The sequence below is a fragment of the Alligator mississippiensis genome, chromosome 8, assembly GCF_030867095.1.
Source record: "Alligator mississippiensis isolate rAllMis1 chromosome 8, rAllMis1, whole genome shotgun sequence".
Classification (NCBI taxonomy): Eukaryota; Metazoa; Chordata; order Crocodylia; family Alligatoridae; genus Alligator; species Alligator mississippiensis.
In genome coordinates, this window is record NC_081831.1 from 24,656,103 (window position 1) to 24,673,359 (window position 17,257).

Genomic DNA, 17,257 nt, shown 5'->3' on the forward strand with positions numbered 1-17,257 from the left:
CCCTCTCAATGCTGTCCACATCCCTCCTGAAGTGCGATGTCCAGAACTGGACGCAGTACTCCAACTGCAGCCTGACCAGTGCTGCATAGAGGGGGAGGATCACCTCCTTGGACCTGCTTGAGATGCATCTGTGGATGCATGACAAGGTGTGGTTGGCCTTCCTGACAGTGTCCCCACACTGTTGGCCCACGTTCATTTTGGCATCAATAATGATTCCAAGATCCTTTTCTGCCTCTGCACTGACAAGAAGGGAGTTCCCCAGCCTGTAGGTATGCTGCTGGTTCTTCCTCCCCAGGTGCAGCACTTTGCAATTGTCAGTGTTGAAACCCATCCTGTTCTCATCTGCCCACCCCTGTAACCTGTCTAGGTCCAATTGCAGCTTATTCCTCCCTGCTAGCATGCCCACATCCCCCCACATCTTAGTGTCATCAGCAAAAATTTGAATAGGGTGCTTTTTACCCCCTCGTCCAAGTCACCGATGAAGATGTCGAACAGTGAGGGTCCGAGGACCGAGCCCTGGGGGACCCCGCTGCCCTATCCCTCCAGGTCGAAAATGACCCATCCACCACCACTCTCTGGGTGTGGCCCTCCAGCCAGTTAGCGACCCATTTGACAGTGTAGGTGTCGATGCCACAGTCCCCTAGTTTTTTAATGAGAATGGGGTGAGAGACAGTGTCGAAGGCTTTCCTGAAGTCCAGAAAGACTACGTCCACTGCTACCCCTGCATCTAAGGATGTTGTGACCTGGTCATAGAAGGCCACCAGGTTGGTCTGACAGGACCTGCCTCTAATGAACCCGTGTTGGTTACCCCTAAGCATAATCTCCCCTGCTGGCCCCTAGCGGACATGCGCCAAGATAATTCTCTCAAAAAGCTTACCCAGGATCGAGGTAAGACTAACTGGCCTATCGTTTCCTGGGTCTTCCTTCCTCCCTTTTTTGAAAATGGGAACCATATTGGCTCTTTTCTAGTCCTCTGGCACCACACCAGAGTACCACGAGTGCTCGTAAAGCCGTGCCAGGGGGTCCCGCAATGACCTCTGCTAATTCCCTCAGCACTCTGGGGTGGAGGTCGTCAGGACCAGCTGATTTAAATACATCCAGTCCCTCCAGAAGTTCCCTGACTAGGTGCTCACTGACCCTAGGCCTGGGTGCGCCTGAGGGGGTCCCAGCGGACAGGCTGATCCGGTCCCTGTTGTGGAAAATGGAGGCAAAGAAATAGTTAAATAGGTTAGCCTTATTGTCTGGTGTCGCATTAAGCACTGTCCAGGCCCCCAGGCCAAAATCAGGATCCTGTGGCACCAGGCAGTGGCCAGACCCCCACGCCAAAATCGGGACCCTGTCATGCTGGGTGCTGCCCAGGCTGACATTAGGGCCCATCCTGCTGGGCTTTACTGAAACCTACCCCTCCCAAACAGCCTGCGTGTAGCAGCTCAGAAGTGGTCCCCAAGCCCTTCAGTTCCCTTAAAGCTACTTCCTCCTCACTGGTCCCCAGCACCCAAGCCTCCATAGCCTGGAACACACAAGGAGACCTTGCCTTCTTCCCTGTGGTTCCTGGTGGTTCTGCGCCCCTGCTCTGGCCTTTAATTACCCTCAAATCCTGGGGCTTCCAGAGCAGAGTTAAGTAAGATTGTGCCTTGGGGCTGTAGCGATCCCCTTTACTTGGGGTCAGAGCTGCTATGGGCCCTTGAGGAAAGAGGTAGTGCCAGGTATCTGTGCTCATAGGTTCAGGGGGCTTGTTCCTCTGGAGTGGGGAAAAAATGTCACCCTGATGCTGCCATCAACAAAGGCAAAGAGAGCCAAGCACAGGGTGGGGTTGGCCCAATAGTATATGCACCCCCACCAGCCAGCCAGCCCCATGTGGGTCTGTCTCCACAGCTCTACCTCATCTTCCCATCCATCCCCCGCTTCTTCCATATCCATCCCCAGGCATCCCTTTAGCCATTTGTCCATTCATTCACACATCCCTTTGTCCATCCACATGCATGTCTACCTATCCACCTCCATAAATACCACGATCAGGCCCTTATGGCATTCTGTCCATAGACCCATCTCCACAAATCCTCTCCATCTGTCTGTCTGTCTGATCCAGCCAGCCCTTATTCCTCTATTTCCCCTCTCTCTATCTGCCGATCTCCCTCTCTCTCTCTCTCTTTCCCTGTCTATCTACCCTTCCTTCCTTCCCCCTGCCTGTATCCATCTCTCTGCCCCCTCTCTCCATCTCCTTGCCATGTCCCCCCTCGCGCCTGGGCTCTGTGCCTCTCCCATCCTGTGCTCTCCCCTTGTTCTCTCCCATCGGGTTTTTCGTTCCTCCTTTGACATTTTTCTTCCCCAGGGCGGCACGGCTGGAGCCTGCAACCCCATTACCTCCACTGCCACGCCAGGCGGGGGCCCCCCTTCCTCCTCCTGCCTCTGCCCCATGTGAAATGGGGGGTGGGGGTGGGCAGGGGGCGCGGGGCTGTGCTGCTTGGGGTGCCCAGCAGCGCGCTAATCTCTCTCTCTTTGTTTTCTCCCCGGCTCTTCTCTCGCTTTGGTTGGTTCAATCTCGTTTTCTTTCCTTAATTTTTTTTCTTCTGTTCTTTTTTTTTCCCTTTTTGTTGTTTTTGTTGTTTTATCTTTTTTTTTTTTATTTTCTTCCTCTTTCTTCCGATGCTTAAAGTAGAAGTGGAACAAAAAGGTAAACAGAACCATTACCACTGACCCTACTCTAACACCTGTATAATCGCTGTGGCCATATTAATTGTGATCCCTTCTCCTCTGTCCCTCCCCTTCTCCCCCAGCCCCTTGCCTCCTCCTGGACCCCTCCTCTCTCTCCTCCCCTGCCCCCCTTTCTCATCCCTGTCCCCCCGAATTTTCTCTCTCTGGTTTTGTTACCTCCTGAATTGGCCTCCCTGGCAAAATGCAGCCCCCCATTCCCTCCTGCTCTTTCTTTGCCCCATCTTAGCTCCAAGGATGCTCAGGCCTGGGCCTGGTCCAGGGGGCCAAGCCTAAGGGGAGGGTGCTGGAGGGTGTGGGGGAGTGGGGGGAAGCTGGCAGGTGGGGAAAGGGGGGGTGCGTTTTAACCATTTATGTCTCAGCGCCTTTTTTTAGCTCCTTCAGGGGGAAAATAATCTCGGCAGCCCACTTCTCCGTCTTTTCTATCCCTCCATCGAGGTCCTCTGCTCCGCTAGCCCCGTTTCCATGACAACCAATTGGGTACCTCAGTCTACCTCATTCACCGCCTCGCTCTCTCTCTCCTCTTGGTTTCCGTTCTGTCTCTATTATTATTATTATTATTATTATTATTATTATTATTATTTTCCCCTTAGTTCCTGCTTTTTCCCCAAAAAAGGATGACCCCCCCCTTCCCAAAATGGCCTTTTTTGTTTGTTTGTTTGTTTGTTTGTTTGTTTGTTTTAACTCCAGTAATGGGGGAAATTGTCTCAAATCATGGGCAAGGGAAGGGACTCCGAGAGGCATCAACCTCTGTAGCTGTTGGGCCCCTCTACATTGGGTGTCACCAGAGGGGTGTAAGTCACTGGCTGCAATTGCTCAGGTGCTTAAGTACCTGCTTAATTTATGCACCTGCCCTGTGCGTGAGGTGGGTGCCAGGACGCAGCTGGCTGAGGGACAGGGAATGGGCAGGTGCTGAGAGCTAACTATGCACTTTGATCCAGTTAGGACCAAAGGGGCTTCAGTTCCTGTTCAAAGCAGGGTTATTTATTAGTATTATTACTATTATTATTGTTGTTGTTGTTATTGCTATTATTACTATTCAGCTAGCATACATCATCATCCAATTAATATGCAACCACATTTTAAATAGGTCTTATTGGGGCCTGTGCAGATGCTTAAAGCTAAGCACTTGCTGAAAACTAATTGAAATAAAGAGGATTTTAGTTCACATGCAAGGAATTGTTGTTATGCAACTGCATTTTAAATAGGTCTAACTTGGAACATAGGCACAAACTTAGAGCTAAGCACATACTTAAATCTAATTGAAATTAAGAGGACAATACTTAATGTTCAAAGAGAGGTTATTATTATGTATTATATATTGGTGACGATTATGATGATGATGGCAGTATGAAGTAACATTTTCAATATGTTCCACTGGAAGAAAAGCACATGCTTAAAACTAATTGAAACCAAAGGGCTTTTAGCATTTGTTGTTGTTGTTGTAATAAATATAATCATCCAATCACCATGCAACAATATTTTAAATAGGTCTTACTGGAATATAAGCACAAACTGTTTAGCATGAGCTAAGCTCATGCTTACATAAGTGAAATCAAGACAATGGTAGTACACATGTACAAACCTATTATTACACATGTTTTACATGTAGTAGTAGTAATAATAATAAAAATATGCAGTAGCACTTTAAATATGTTCCACTACAAAATAAGCATATGCTTGCATCTAAGTGGAACCTATGGAATTTTAGCAAAGATTATTATTATTTCCACCAGTTCTCAAGACTTTAATTACCTCCTACTGGCTTATAAGCACATGCTTGTCTGATAGAAATTGTTGGTATTTTAGCCCACACACAAAGTATGATTATCATTAGTATGATCATTAGCATTGTTGTTAATTATTCTTAATAATAATTAAAAGCAATATTAATGCTGACTGATTGCCACTAATGATTTAATAATAACCATGATAATGATGATGATATCACTGTTCCATGGGACCCCCTTGGAACATAAGCACGTGCTTAAAGGTAAGCACTTGCTAAAATCCAAGTCAGCAGGACTTCAGCTCCCAATTAGTTATTACTGTTGCTGTTGTTTTATGATGATGACAATTCGGGACATGAGGAGCCTTTCAGCAGGGCCCCTGAGAACCCAACACCCCCCTGCTTAAAGTTAAGCACGTGCTTAAATCCAAGTAAGCAGGACTTGAGTTATTCTTATCATTATTCGGGACATGAGGAGCCTTTCAGGCCCCTAAGAACCCAACACCCTGCTTAAAGCTAAGCCGGTGCCTAAGCACCCTCCCAAGCCAGGGCTCTGCCCTGCGCCCTCCTGAGCTCCTAAAGCCCCTTCCCCACCCCACCCCGCCTATGGCTGCTTCTCCTTTCTTTTCGGTTCCTCAGTGATGCTTCTGCTTTCCTCCCGTCTCCTCCTTGCCTCTGTTTTAACCCTCCAAGTGCCGTGCTAATGAGACACCGTGGAACTAAAAATAAGCAAACCGAACCATAAATAACCCCTCCCACCCCATCCCTTTATATATATAGATACATTTTATATATATAAAGCCCGGCTTTTATTTTGAATCGATAACCAGCCGCTCTGAGTGTTACTAACCACCACGGGCCTTTGCGTTGATTTTTCTGTTGACTTCTGATTAATTTGGGTTCTTCCCTCCTGGTTTTGTTTCCAATCTCACCTGGGGGTCGGCATTTCCTTGTGAATTGTTTTCTGCCTGTCAAACCCCGGCCCAGCTGCAGTCACGCCCTTGATCCGTTATTGTTGGGAAGAGGAGGAGGGGGCTGAGAAATTCCACATACCCCCCCTGCACCCCCCCTGCACCCCCAGCTTTGCATTCAGGGCTCTTGTTTTGTATTTTAATTCTGGCCCTTGGACTGTAAGTAATCGCCGCTGATGGGGCTGGAGGCCATGAACGGAGACAGTTAATGAGCTGATCTTCATTAAGAACCAAACGAATGCCAAAAAGCAAACCAAATAGCCAGGCTTGATTCTTCCCATCTCTCTCTCTCTCTTTCTTTCTCTCTCTGTCTGGGGTGGATGTGTCTGGGCTGGGGACTTTGGGGGCGGGGAGTGCTATTTCAATGATTTCTTTCCCCACAGGTGCTACCCAGGAGGTCATGGGTTCGAAACTCACCCAGGCCAGGTCCTGGATTTTTCCCTGGGCGTGGGGGAGCGGTGAATTGATTGTTTCCTTGTCCATTTTTGAGCCAACTCCCACGGGTGTGTTCTCTCCCTTCAACCTCACATGGAACCACCTTCCCCTCCTCGTTAACCCTGTTTCTCCTCCTGCCAGGCACCATCCACCTTCTCCATCTCACCCACCACCCCCAGCCTGGACCATGGGGCCTCCTCCCTCAGCCTGTGAGTCATAGATCCCACTTTGCTTCAGCCCCATGATCCATCCCCCTTTGGAGGAACAAGGACCCCTGGCCTGGCCAGCCCTGCCCCAACCAGAAGGGAGTTCTGCTAGCTTGCAGGGGTAGTAGAGCTGTTGTCCTGTCCCTGGGCTGGGTTGCTAGATGTGGGAAGGTGCATGTACACACACATGTTCATGCTATGCATTCATGTGCAAGCATTCTTACACATGTGTGGGTATATGCAAACCAAAACATACAGGCCTGTGCCTGTTTGCATATAACACGCATCCCAGACATTCACATGTGCACTCACATGCACCCACATGCACACAGCTATGTGAACACGTAGGAACATGGAAATGCAGCCACACAACAAAGCATACACATCTGGACGGAGGCATGCATACACATGGGAGCCCCTGCACATGTTAACACATACATGCACACACAAAAACCTGCATTAATTGCGGCATGCAGACACGCATACATCAGGATATACAAATGCTTGTACACACACGAGAACATCCCCACATGCATGCATGCATGTATGTGTGTGCCTATAGACAACGTGAGCTCATCAGCAAATGAGTGTGGATGTATATGCACACCAGACTATGCTTGCATGGACAAGGCTGCATTGGCACTCATATGGTACAGGAACATATGAACACATACATGAGCATGTGTGAACAGAACAGTTGTACAAGCCACAAGATAGAGGCATACACACAAAACGTGTGCACCCTGGCATAGATATGCATGTGCGTGGGAGCAGCATGCAGACTTACACATATACATGCAAAGAACAACTGCCTGCATTGCAATGCACAGGCATATATATACATGCAAGGACGTGCGTACTCCCCCATATATATGAGTACCCCCCACCCCTCCATCTGTACACTTATGCTTAGCTATGGGTACATGCATCTGTCAGCAAATGTGCATGGATGCACAAAACACACCTACATGGGCAGTGCTACATTGGTACCCATATAGGATCCTCAAGCACCCACAAGCACGTATGTGTACAGGCATGGACAGGAACACATACCATTCACTTGGGGGGGCCAAGGGTGGCCGAGGTGTTGGGAATCAGGCAGGCACTGGAGGAGCAAGGGAAGGCCACAGGATGGTGGGAGGGGGGGACCCAGAGTGGCTGGAGTTCATGGACACATCCCTGTGACCTTTGGTGCTATGGAGGGCCCCTACATGTGTGCGAATGCATTTGAGATGCACACTGAGTTAGTGGGGAACACCAGGCCCAGAGGCCCTAGATTTGTGGAGGGGAGGAATCTAGGGTTAGACAGACCATCGAGGGGTTGGCTCAGGGTATGCAGCAAAGCTATTGCAAAGCTGTGTGGAACCCAGGTGTCCTGGCTGCCCTGCCTTGTACAGAAAGATAGACAGATTAATAGTAAGATTTGAGAGGGACAGCTGGGCACCAGGACACCTGGGTTCTCGCACCCACTTGGGGAGGAAGAGTAGAGTCTAGCAACTAGGGCAGCAGGCTGAGTGTCAGGACTCCTGGGTTCTCTCCATAACTATGGTAGGGGAGTGGGGTCACATGGGATTGTGGGGGAGGCTGGTTCTATCCCTGGTGGTACCTCTGAGTCACAGCATGACAGTGGGCACCCCAGAGCAGGAGGTGTCTTCATGGCAGCTATGCTCCGCTCCCCTCCCCCTAACTTCCTGGCATCTCCACCATGGCGCCAGACCTGCCCTCTCACACACAGCCATCATCAGTCATGTGAAGTGCCTGGCAGCACTGGGGGCAGAGGCAGGCTGTTGGGAGGGTGCGGGGGCAGGGGGAGGTGCACCTAGCGGGTGATCAAATAGGATGCTGGGTTCCTGGGGCTGGATTCTGCTCTGTGCTGGTCTGGGCACCATGGGTGCATATAATGGCTTGGCCCTGAGCAGAGAACTCGCCACGCATGGGGGACTGCATGCCAAGTGTGGCGGGGGGGAGTGGAAACTGGTGCCCCAAAATCCTGCCCCCCAGCTGGTGACCACCCCAATGACTCTGTTGCCCCCTCTGGCTGCCATGGGGACTGCGCTTGGCCCCATTGGAGCTCGCTGCCACCCCGCTGTGGCCATGATGGGGACTGCACCCACCCTCCCTGTTGGCTCTGCAATCCCCCTGGCTCTGCCCTGGGCCCAGCTCCACTCTTCTTGCCCTGCTGCCCCTGGTGACAAGTTCTCTGCTCCCCGTGGGCCCCTTTTTCTCCCCACAGCACTAATGCCTTTCTCTCCCCCAGCCTCTCCACAGCTACTGCCGGAGTCCAGAGGCCATTGCTCCCCCCCACACCTCAATCCCCCAATTCTCTTCCCCCTTCCCCCCTGGGGCAGGGGGGCAGGACGGCCTGCCCCCCCCGCCCCCGCTGCCCCGCGCTCGGTCTCTGCTGCTTTGAATCAAACCTGGCTGTTCGTGTCGGCGGGGGGCGGGTGGGGAATGGCATTTTCTACTCCCTTCTGTCCTCCCGCCAGCTCGTCCAGACCGGGAGCCATGCTAACCTCTGCTCCCCCCTCAACAGGGACCCCTGTCTGGACTGGGACAGGGCCTCCTCCAAGTCATGGTGGGGTTTATGGGCATAAAAACCAGCCAATCATGGCTGGGCTCTGCTTTGTATAGTGTTGAAAAAGTTGCCCCCACCCCCTCCTCTTCTTCCTCCTCTCTCCTCCAGTCTCATGCACCTCTCCTGACTTGGGGTGGGGAGGGGTGCACCCCCCCATCCCCTCACTATCCAGCCCTCCATCTGGCGTGGGGGATATGGCATGGAGGGCAGTGGGCTCCAGTAGTTAGAGCAGGGAGGGTGCTGAAAGCCAGGACACCTGGGTTCTAACCAAGTTTGAAGTGAACTGTTGAGCCTAGTATTTAGAGTTGGGGGCGGGGGGTAGTCATTGCTGGGAGCCCAGATGCCTGGGTTCTCTGGGAGGTGAGTGGGGTCTGGTTGGTTAGACCCAGAGGGCCAGGATGCCTGGGTTCTGCCTCAGCTCTCCCACTGAGCCTGCCTCCTGGGCACCCCACCCCCTTCCCCCTGCCTCAGTTTCTCCAGTGAATGTAGCCTGGGAGGGCAGGTCTAGGCAGAACTCAGCCAGACCCTGCCCCCCTCAATACTCCCCACCACCACCCTGGTCTTGGGGGTGGAACGAGACTGGGGCTGAGCCTGACCCCACCCAAGCCATGGGGATCCGGCTTGACCCAGCAGGTGTCAATCTCCTGCACTCTGAGCATCCCCTGCAGTGCTGGGGGTCCCACAGCTCCTCCCTGGCACTTCCTGGGTTGGGGGGGCAGCACAGCCCCCTCATACTCCTTTAGCTTTCTGGGCCCCACCCACCCATAATCCCCCCAGCCCCCAAGGCAAGAATTGAGTGAGGGCCGTGACTGCAGCTCCCGGCGCGGCTCCCACTGCCTCTCACCGCTTTTCTCTCTCTCTCTCTTTCTCTTTTTTTCCATCTCTCGTTCTATTGCTGCTTCTTCTCTCTATCTCCATCCTCTTCTCCCTGTCCCACACCTTTTGCCCCCCTTCCCCTTGTTTTCCCTGCTTCCCTCTGCCTTTTACCCCTCCTCCTTTCCTTTTAATCCCCCTCCCCTTATTCTCCCTCCCTCTGCCTCTTACCCCTTCACCTCTCCTTTTGCCCCCTTCCCTTTGTTTTACCCACCTTCCTCTGCCTTTTACCCACCTCCCCCTTCCTTTTATCCCCTCTCCGCTCCTTTTGTCCCCGCCCCCCCCACCTCCTCCCACAGTCTTCGTGTGCCCGGGGACGCTACAGAAGGTGCTGGAGGCCACATCAACGCATGAGTCGGAGCACCAGGCAGGGGCGTGGTGCAAGGACCCACTGCAAGCAGGTGACCGCATCTACGTGATGCCATGGGTGCCATACCGCACGGACACGCTGACCGAGTACGCCTCGTGGGATGATTATGTGGGTGCCCGCCACACCACCACCTACCGCTTGCCCAACCGTGTGGATGGCACTGGCTTTGTGGTGTACGATGGTGCTGTCTTCTACAACAAGGAGCGGACGCGCAACATTGTTAAGTATGACCTGCGCACACGCATCAAGAGTGGTGAGACTGTCATTGCCACAGCCAACTACCACGACACCTCGCCCTATCGCTGGGGCGGCAAGACTGATATCGACCTGGCTGTGGACGAAAGCGGGCTGTGGGTCATCTATGCCACCGAGGCCAACAGTGGGCGCCTGGTGGTGAGCCAGCTCAACCCCTACACACTGCGCTTTGAGGGCACTTGGGAGACAGGTTACGACAAACGGGCGGCCTCTAATGCCTTCATGGCATGTGGCGTGCTGTATGTGGTGCGCAGCGTCTATGTGGACGATGACAGTGAGGCAGCCGGCAACCGCGTGGACTACGCCTTCAACACCAATGCCAACCGTGAGGAGCCCGTGGGCCTAGCCTTCCCCAACCCCTACCAGTTCGTCTCATCTGTGGACTACAACCCCCGCGACAACCAGCTCTACGTGTGGAACAACTACTTTGTCGTGCGCTACGCCCTCCAGTTTGGGCCCCCTGATCCTAGTGCTGGTGAGGGGGGTGGAGCTGGACACTGGGGTTCTGGGATCAGCTGGGGGTAGTGCAGTGAACAGGAGACCTGGCTTCTGGGCTCTGCTACAGGTGACAGGACACCTGGGGCCTGTCCTTGGCTCTGGGAGGGGAACAGGGTCTAGTCACTCAGGCAGGAGACACTGCATCTCAGGGAGGGGGCCTTGCAGCAAGACAGGGGCATGTAGAGAGAGGGGACCAAGAAAATGGGGACATTGAAATGATGGGGGTGTCTAGGATGGGGTGTCCAGGGTCCAAGGTAAGGCAGGGGGTAATGGGGTTCAGGGGGGTGATGGAGGAACCCAGAAGGGCCAGTGCTGGGCTGGGGGGAGCTATGGGGGTCTCAGGTGGTGATCTGGGGGCCAGGGCCAGGCTGCAGAGTTATAGGGAGGCCCAGGAGTGGGGGAACTGCCAGTGTTCCCTGATCCTGCCATTCTCCACAGGCCCAGTGACTTCGACACCACCCAGCACAACAGTGGCACCAGCACGGCCCACACCAGCCACAACCACAGCAGCACCGGCAGCCAGCACTACAGCACGCCGGGCCCCACTCACTACCCACCCTGGTGGTGCTAGCAACCAGAAGGGTACAGAGCCAGCACCTGCCACAGCCACAGCTGCAGCCCCGAGTACACGCCGCCCACCTGCCCCTGGCCAGCACAGTGCCCCCGAGCTCTTCTGCGAGCCCCGCGAGGTGCGCCGTGTCCAGTGGCCTGCCACGCAGCAGGGCATGCTGGTTGAACGGCCCTGCCCCAAGGGTACTCGAGGTGGGTCTGGATGCTAGGGACCCTCATGGGGGAGAGGGAGGCGGGGGCCGACCAGTCCTGGGGATTGGCAGGGGGAAACCAGGATACTGGGATTCTGGCCCAGCTCAGAGGGAGGGCAGTGGGAGCCTTGGATGCCCTTGAAGGTGGGGAGCCAGGACACCTGGGTTCTCTCCCATCTCTGGGACAGGAGTAGATGATGGGAGCCTGGATACCAGGGTCCTCACCTGGCTCTGTGGAGAGAGGGAGTTTGGGAGCCAGGACACCAGGGTTACATCTCAGCTCTGGGCAGGGGAGGGGAGGCTGGGTTCTGTCCCCACCCCTGGGAGAGGAGCGTGGTCTAACGGGTTAGATCAGAAAGGGCTGGGAGCCTGGATACCTGGGTTCTCTCCCAGGTCTTGGAAGTAATTGGCATCTGGGATCCAATAATTAGAGCTGGAGGAGCAGGGAGCCAGGACACCTGGGTTCTCTCCAGGCCCTCTCTTGACCCCTCATGGCTGACAGCTCCCTGCAAGGCAGTAGTGAGGGCTTGTGTTCTCCACCAGGGGTCCCCAGATGGAGGGAAGGGGGTGTCCAGGCTGGTGCAAGGGTCTCATCCTGCCCTACTCCCCCCCCCAGGCATCGCCTCCTTCCAGTGCCTGCCCTCATTGGGGATCTGGAACCCGCGTGGTCCTGACCTCAGCAACTGCACCAGCCCCTGGGTCAACCAGGTAGCCCAGAAGGTATTGCCCCTGCCCCTGCCCTGGGGGTGGGGGGTGGAGCACAGTCCCAATGGGGCAGTCAGCGAGGTACCATTTGTTCCCTCCAGGGGTGTTGCTGGTCCTTGATGGAGTCTGGGGCTAGTGTGTTGGAGGTTATTGTCTTTGTCCTGCTGGGGATGGGGGACAGCTTGTCCCAGGGGAAGTGGGGTCAGTGCTGAAGCCTGAGGAGGGGCAGGGGGTCATGGTTGGTGCCCTGCTGGGCCTGGGGGGAGGTCCCTGGGGGATCATGGCTGGTCCCTGCACCCAGTACTGAGCTGCTGGTGTGTTTGTGCGTGCCTGTGTCTGTCTCTGTGTGCATGTGTTTCTGTATCTTTCTTTGTGTGCGTGCCTGTGTGTGTGCATGTGCTCATGTGGGTTTGTCTATCTGTGTGCATGCATGTGTGTGTCTGCACCTGTCCGTGTGTGTGTGTCTGCCCGTGGTGCCCCCAGATCAAGAGCGGGGAGAATGCGGCAAACATCGCAGGTGAACTGGCCCGCCACACGCGTGGGCCCATCTACGCTGGCGACGTCAGCTCATCAGTGCGACTCATGGAGCAGCTGCTCGACATCCTGGATGCACAGCTCCAGGCACTGCGGCCCATCGAACGCGAGTCAGCTGGCAAGAACTACAACAAGGTGCCGGTGCAGGGGGTTTGGCAGCCTTGACCCTGGGTTCTATCCCTGGTCCAGGAGGGGAGTGGGGCCTGGAGGGTTTGGGAGCCCCGATGCCTGGGTTCTGTCCCCACTCTGGGAAGGGAATGGGGCCTAAGGGTTTAGAGCTGTGGGGCCTGGGAGCCTAGACACCTGGATTTTATCCCAGCTCTGCAAAGGGAATGGGGTCTGCTGGGGGGGCCCAGACACCTGGATTCTATCCTAGCTCTAGGAGAGGAAAAGGGTCTGGGGGAGTTAGAATGGAGGGAGTGGAGCCTGGACATCTGGGTTTTATCCCCAGCTCAGCTAGCTATCCACTACTTATCTAATGGTTATCAGTTACATGTTTGCTTATTGCTACCATCTAGTTAACCACTACTTATCTACAAATTATCAGGTAGTTAGCCAGTGCTGATCAAATAGTTATAACACAGATGCCTATTAACTAGTTACCTACTTGTAACTGATTAGTTATTGATGTGTTACCTACTGGTTGTTAACTTGTTACCCTGCAACTAAGCTGCCTACCAGTACTAGTATCTCATGCTATTTTGTACACTGGCTAGTTAGTGATTTACTGGCTTGTTGGCTAGTATCCGATTGGTTGCTTACCGACTACTTATAGGTCAGTGAACAGCTGCTATCTACTAATTATTGCTAGTTGGTTTGCTGGTTACCTAATAGTTATATGTCAGGTACCAGCTAGTTATTGCTAGTTCCTCCCTGGTGTTCAGTGCTGACCTAGTGGTGACTGGCTAGGGTCACCAGCTTGGTATGGGCTACTGCCTGCTGAGGGCAGCAGGCCGTGATCTGGGATGGCAGGAGTGGTCTCCACATCCCACCTAGGGCTGTCCCCCTGGGATTGGGGCCCCCAGGATCAGGCCCTGACCTTCCTCTCCTCTGTCCTGCAGATGCATAAGAGAGAGCGAACCTGCAAAGACTACATCAAGGTGAGGGGGGGGAAGGTAGAAGGGTGTCACAGGACCAAAGTGGGTGACACAAGGGGGTATAGAGGGCCTTGTGGGGGGATGGGGAGCATACCCAGCCCATCACACTGTGGTTGAGGGCTGCTCTGGCTCCATCTGCCCAGGGTCAGGAGAGGCTGTGGTGTCCCCCGGGACCACCATGGCTGACCCCAGTCCGTGCCCCCCTCAGGCGGTGGTGGAGACGGTGGACAACCTTCTGCGGCCTGAGGCGCTGGAGTCATGGAAGGACATGAACGGGACAGAACAGGTGCACACAGCTACCATGCTGCTGGATATCTTGGAGGAGGGTGCCTTCCTGCTGGCCGACAATGTCAAGGAGCCCGCCCGCTTTGTCACCTCCCGCCAGAACGTCGGTGAGCCTCATTGGGAGATGGCCTGGAGCTCCCCTGAATGCTGGGGTCCCTGCCCATGGGAGCAGGGATGGGCAATGGGACATCCTGGAACTCCCCAGATACCTGGGTCTGGTCTCATGGGGCAGTGGAAGGCAGCCTGGGGCCTTCCTAGACACCAGGGTCCCTGCCCATGGGCGGGGATGGGACAGGTTGGGCTCCCCTGGATGCCTGCGTCTGCTTTCATGTGGAGCAAGGAGGACAGAGAGCCAGCAGCCTTCCCAGACACCTGGGTCAACACTCTTACGTGGGAGCAGGCTGGAGGGCACAGGCAGCCTGAAGCCTTACCAGACCCAGGGTCCACACCTGCACAGGGCATGAGGGAGGAGGGTAGCAGGTAGGTGAGACTGCTCCCTGCCACCTGGACACCTGCATTCCCAGGGATGGAGGCCAGGAAAGGCAGGGCTTCCCCAAGTGCCCATGCCCCTAGAGTCTGAGCTCCCCAAGGTGACAGAGGCCCCTCATGCCAGGGCTGAAGTGGCCCCCCACAGCTTGGAAGGGGGCTGGGCTGGGGGCTGTCCCTGTCTTTTCCCTTCCCTGCTCTGGGGCATTCATGTGGCTCAGCTCCCCCCACCACTGCCTCTTGTGTCCATGGGGTGGATGCCCCTGGTTCTGGGAGGGTATCAATGCAGTATGCAATGAGCATGTCCTTAGAACACACTTCTGGCAGGTGGAGGCACTACGTGCATGTGTGTAGCATGGGCATGTGCCAGACTGAGGCATAGCAACACACACGTAATATGCATGTGCACAGGGGATGTGTGCTGTGTGCGTCACTGTTCGTGCCCTTCTTCCCTCTCCCCCTCCCCCCAAGTGCTGGAGGTGACGGTGCTGAACACGGAGGGGCAGGTGCAGGAGCTGGTTTTCCCGCAGGAGCTGGGGGGCGAGAACTCCATCCAGCTCTCAGCCAACACCATCAAGCAGAACAGCCGCAACGGTCAGTGGGGCTGGGGCTCAGGGTCCTGGGGGTGGGGCTGGAAGCCCTGGGGGGAGGGGTGGCAAGTCAGAGCTCATGGTCCTGTCCCCCTGCACACATGGGGAAGTTGGGGCCTCAGGGTGGAGCTGGGGCATGGGACTTACAGCCCTCCTCCTCCCCCGCCCTAGGCGTGGTGGAAGCAGGAGGGTCCAGTGGGTGGGGCTGCAGGAAAGGGGTGGGGCCAGGGGAGGAGCTAACAGCCCTGCCCCCGCAGGTGTGGTGAAGGTGGTGTTCATTCTGTACAACAACCTGGGGCTGTTTCTGTCTACGGAGAATGCCACAGTGAAGCTGAGTGGGGATGCGGGTGCCCTCAGCCCCGCCCTTGTCGTCAACTCCCAGGTCATTGCCGCCTCCATCAACAAAGAGTCCAGCCGTGTCTTCCTCATGGACCCTGTCATCTTTACCCTTGCCCACCTCGAGGTACATCTGCCCGTCCCTGGGGCTCTGAGACCCTGGCCACAGGACATCCCAATAATTTCCCCCCCCACCTTGCTAACCCACCCCCATCCTGTCCTGCAGGCCAAGAACCACTTCAATGCCAACTGCTCGTTCTGGAACTACTCGGAGCGCTCCATGATGGGCGCCTGGTCCACGCAGGGCTGCCGGCTGCTGGGCACCAACCGCACCCATACCACCTGCGCCTGCAGCCACCTCACCAACTTTGCTGTGCTCATGGCCCACCGCCAGATTGTAAGGAACCCCCTGCCCTACACTCCTTCCCCCTCATGACCATGTACCCTTCCATGACCCTATAATTATATCACCTGCCCCCCCCCATGGCCCCATGTCCCTTGTTCCCTTACTGCCCTATATAACTGTCCTGTATTCTGACCTCTCGCCACTGCCTCCGGATACTACCACACCCCCTTGTGCCCCCTCCCTCCCCCCCACCAGATGATAAAGGGGCAGAGCCCTGGTCGGGGCTGCTAGGGAACAGGGCCTTGGTTGGGGTTGTAGGGTGCAGTGCCAGCCTGGCAACCCCCTGCCCCATCCCTCCCTCCCTGGCAGTACCAGGGACGCATGAAGGAGCTGCTACTGTCGGTGATCACATGGGTGGGCGCCGTCATCGCCTTGGTCTGCCTGGCCATCTGCATCTCCACCTTCTGCTTCCTGCGGGGGCTGCAGACTGACCGCACCACCATCCACAAGAACCTCTGCATCAGCCTCTTTCTTGCTGAGCTCCTCTTCCTTGTTGGCATTGACAAGACACAGTACGAGGTGGGTACTATGCCTGCAGTGGGGGTACCCTCCCCTCCTGGGCACTGGGGCAGCATGAGGGGGCACCACATGGCAGGGACTTGGGTGGGAGTTTCCATGAAGGGTCCCTGTACAGCAAGCCCCCACATACTCCACCCAAGGCAGCTGCAGCTCAACCCTGGGGGAGGGTCCCTGTATGACCAGCCCCTCACACCCCACCCCAGAGGTGGCTGCACCCAGTGCTGGGTGGGCAGTCCCTGTTATACCCGGCCGTCCAACTCGCCCTGCCCCAGAGGTGGCTGCATCTCAGCCCTGGGTGAGAGCACCCCATATAGCCAGCCCCAGACATGCCTGACCCCAGAGGTGGCTGCATCTTGGTGCTAGGCCAAGGGTCCCTGTTATACTCCACTGCTCTGCCCCCCCAGAGGTGGCCACCTCCTGGCTGACACCTTCCTGGTGCCCACAGGTGGCCTGCCCAATCCTGGCAGGGCTGCTGCACTACTTCTTCCTGGCAGCCTTCTCATGGCTGTGCCTGGAGGGTGTCCACCTCTACCTGCTGCTGGTCGAGGTGTTTGAGAGTGAGGCCTCACGTCGCAAATACTACTACCTGGGCGGGTACTGCTTTCCTGCACTCGTTGTGGGCACCGCCGCCGCCATTGACTACCGCAGCTATGGCACTGACAAGGCGTGAGCAGGGGCAGGGCATGGGGAGGTGTTGTGAGCATGAATGACTGGTGCCTCCCGAGACTAGGGGGGCACAATCTGTGAGCATAAGCATTGGCAGTGGGGTGGGGAGTGGCAACTGCCTGCAGAAGCTGGTGGCGGTGGCCAATCTCAGGGGGAGCACGTGCCTCCTCCATGAGTTGCCTATGGCTGTGGGGAAGGGGTGTGGCTCAGGGGGTACCAACAAGGCCTGAGGAAGGTCTGCAGCAGAT

The 17,257-nt window shown here is 55.6% G+C and overlaps 1 protein-coding gene across 6 annotated transcripts in view; it reads left to right on the forward strand.

Annotated features, from left to right (window-relative positions):
* Window positions 1–17,257, forward strand: part of ADGRL1 (adhesion G protein-coupled receptor L1) — a 52,431-nt gene that overhangs the window by 26,464 nt on the left and 8,710 nt on the right. For 3 of the 6 annotated variants that reach the window (XM_059732389.1, XM_059732390.1, XM_019483744.2), the window contains exons 5-15: window positions 9,801–10,601; window positions 11,063–11,386; window positions 12,002–12,105; window positions 12,574–12,759; window positions 13,686–13,724; window positions 13,930–14,113; window positions 14,964–15,086; window positions 15,340–15,545; window positions 15,645–15,815; window positions 16,134–16,343; window positions 16,789–17,009. In XM_059732389.1, the coding sequence (XP_059588372.1) occupies window positions 9,801–10,601; window positions 11,063–11,386; window positions 12,002–12,105; window positions 12,574–12,759; window positions 13,686–13,724; window positions 13,930–14,113; window positions 14,964–15,086; window positions 15,340–15,545; window positions 15,645–15,815; window positions 16,134–16,343; window positions 16,789–17,009 (2,569 nt within the window). Of the gene's footprint in view, window positions 1–3,040; window positions 6,057–9,800; window positions 10,602–11,062; window positions 11,387–12,001; window positions 12,106–12,573; window positions 12,760–13,685; window positions 13,725–13,929; window positions 14,114–14,963; window positions 15,087–15,339; window positions 15,546–15,644; window positions 15,816–16,133; window positions 16,344–16,788; window positions 17,010–17,257 lie in introns of those variants that run through there. The other 3 variants (XM_059732391.1, XM_014595404.3, XM_014595403.3) reach the window with 3 other exon arrangements.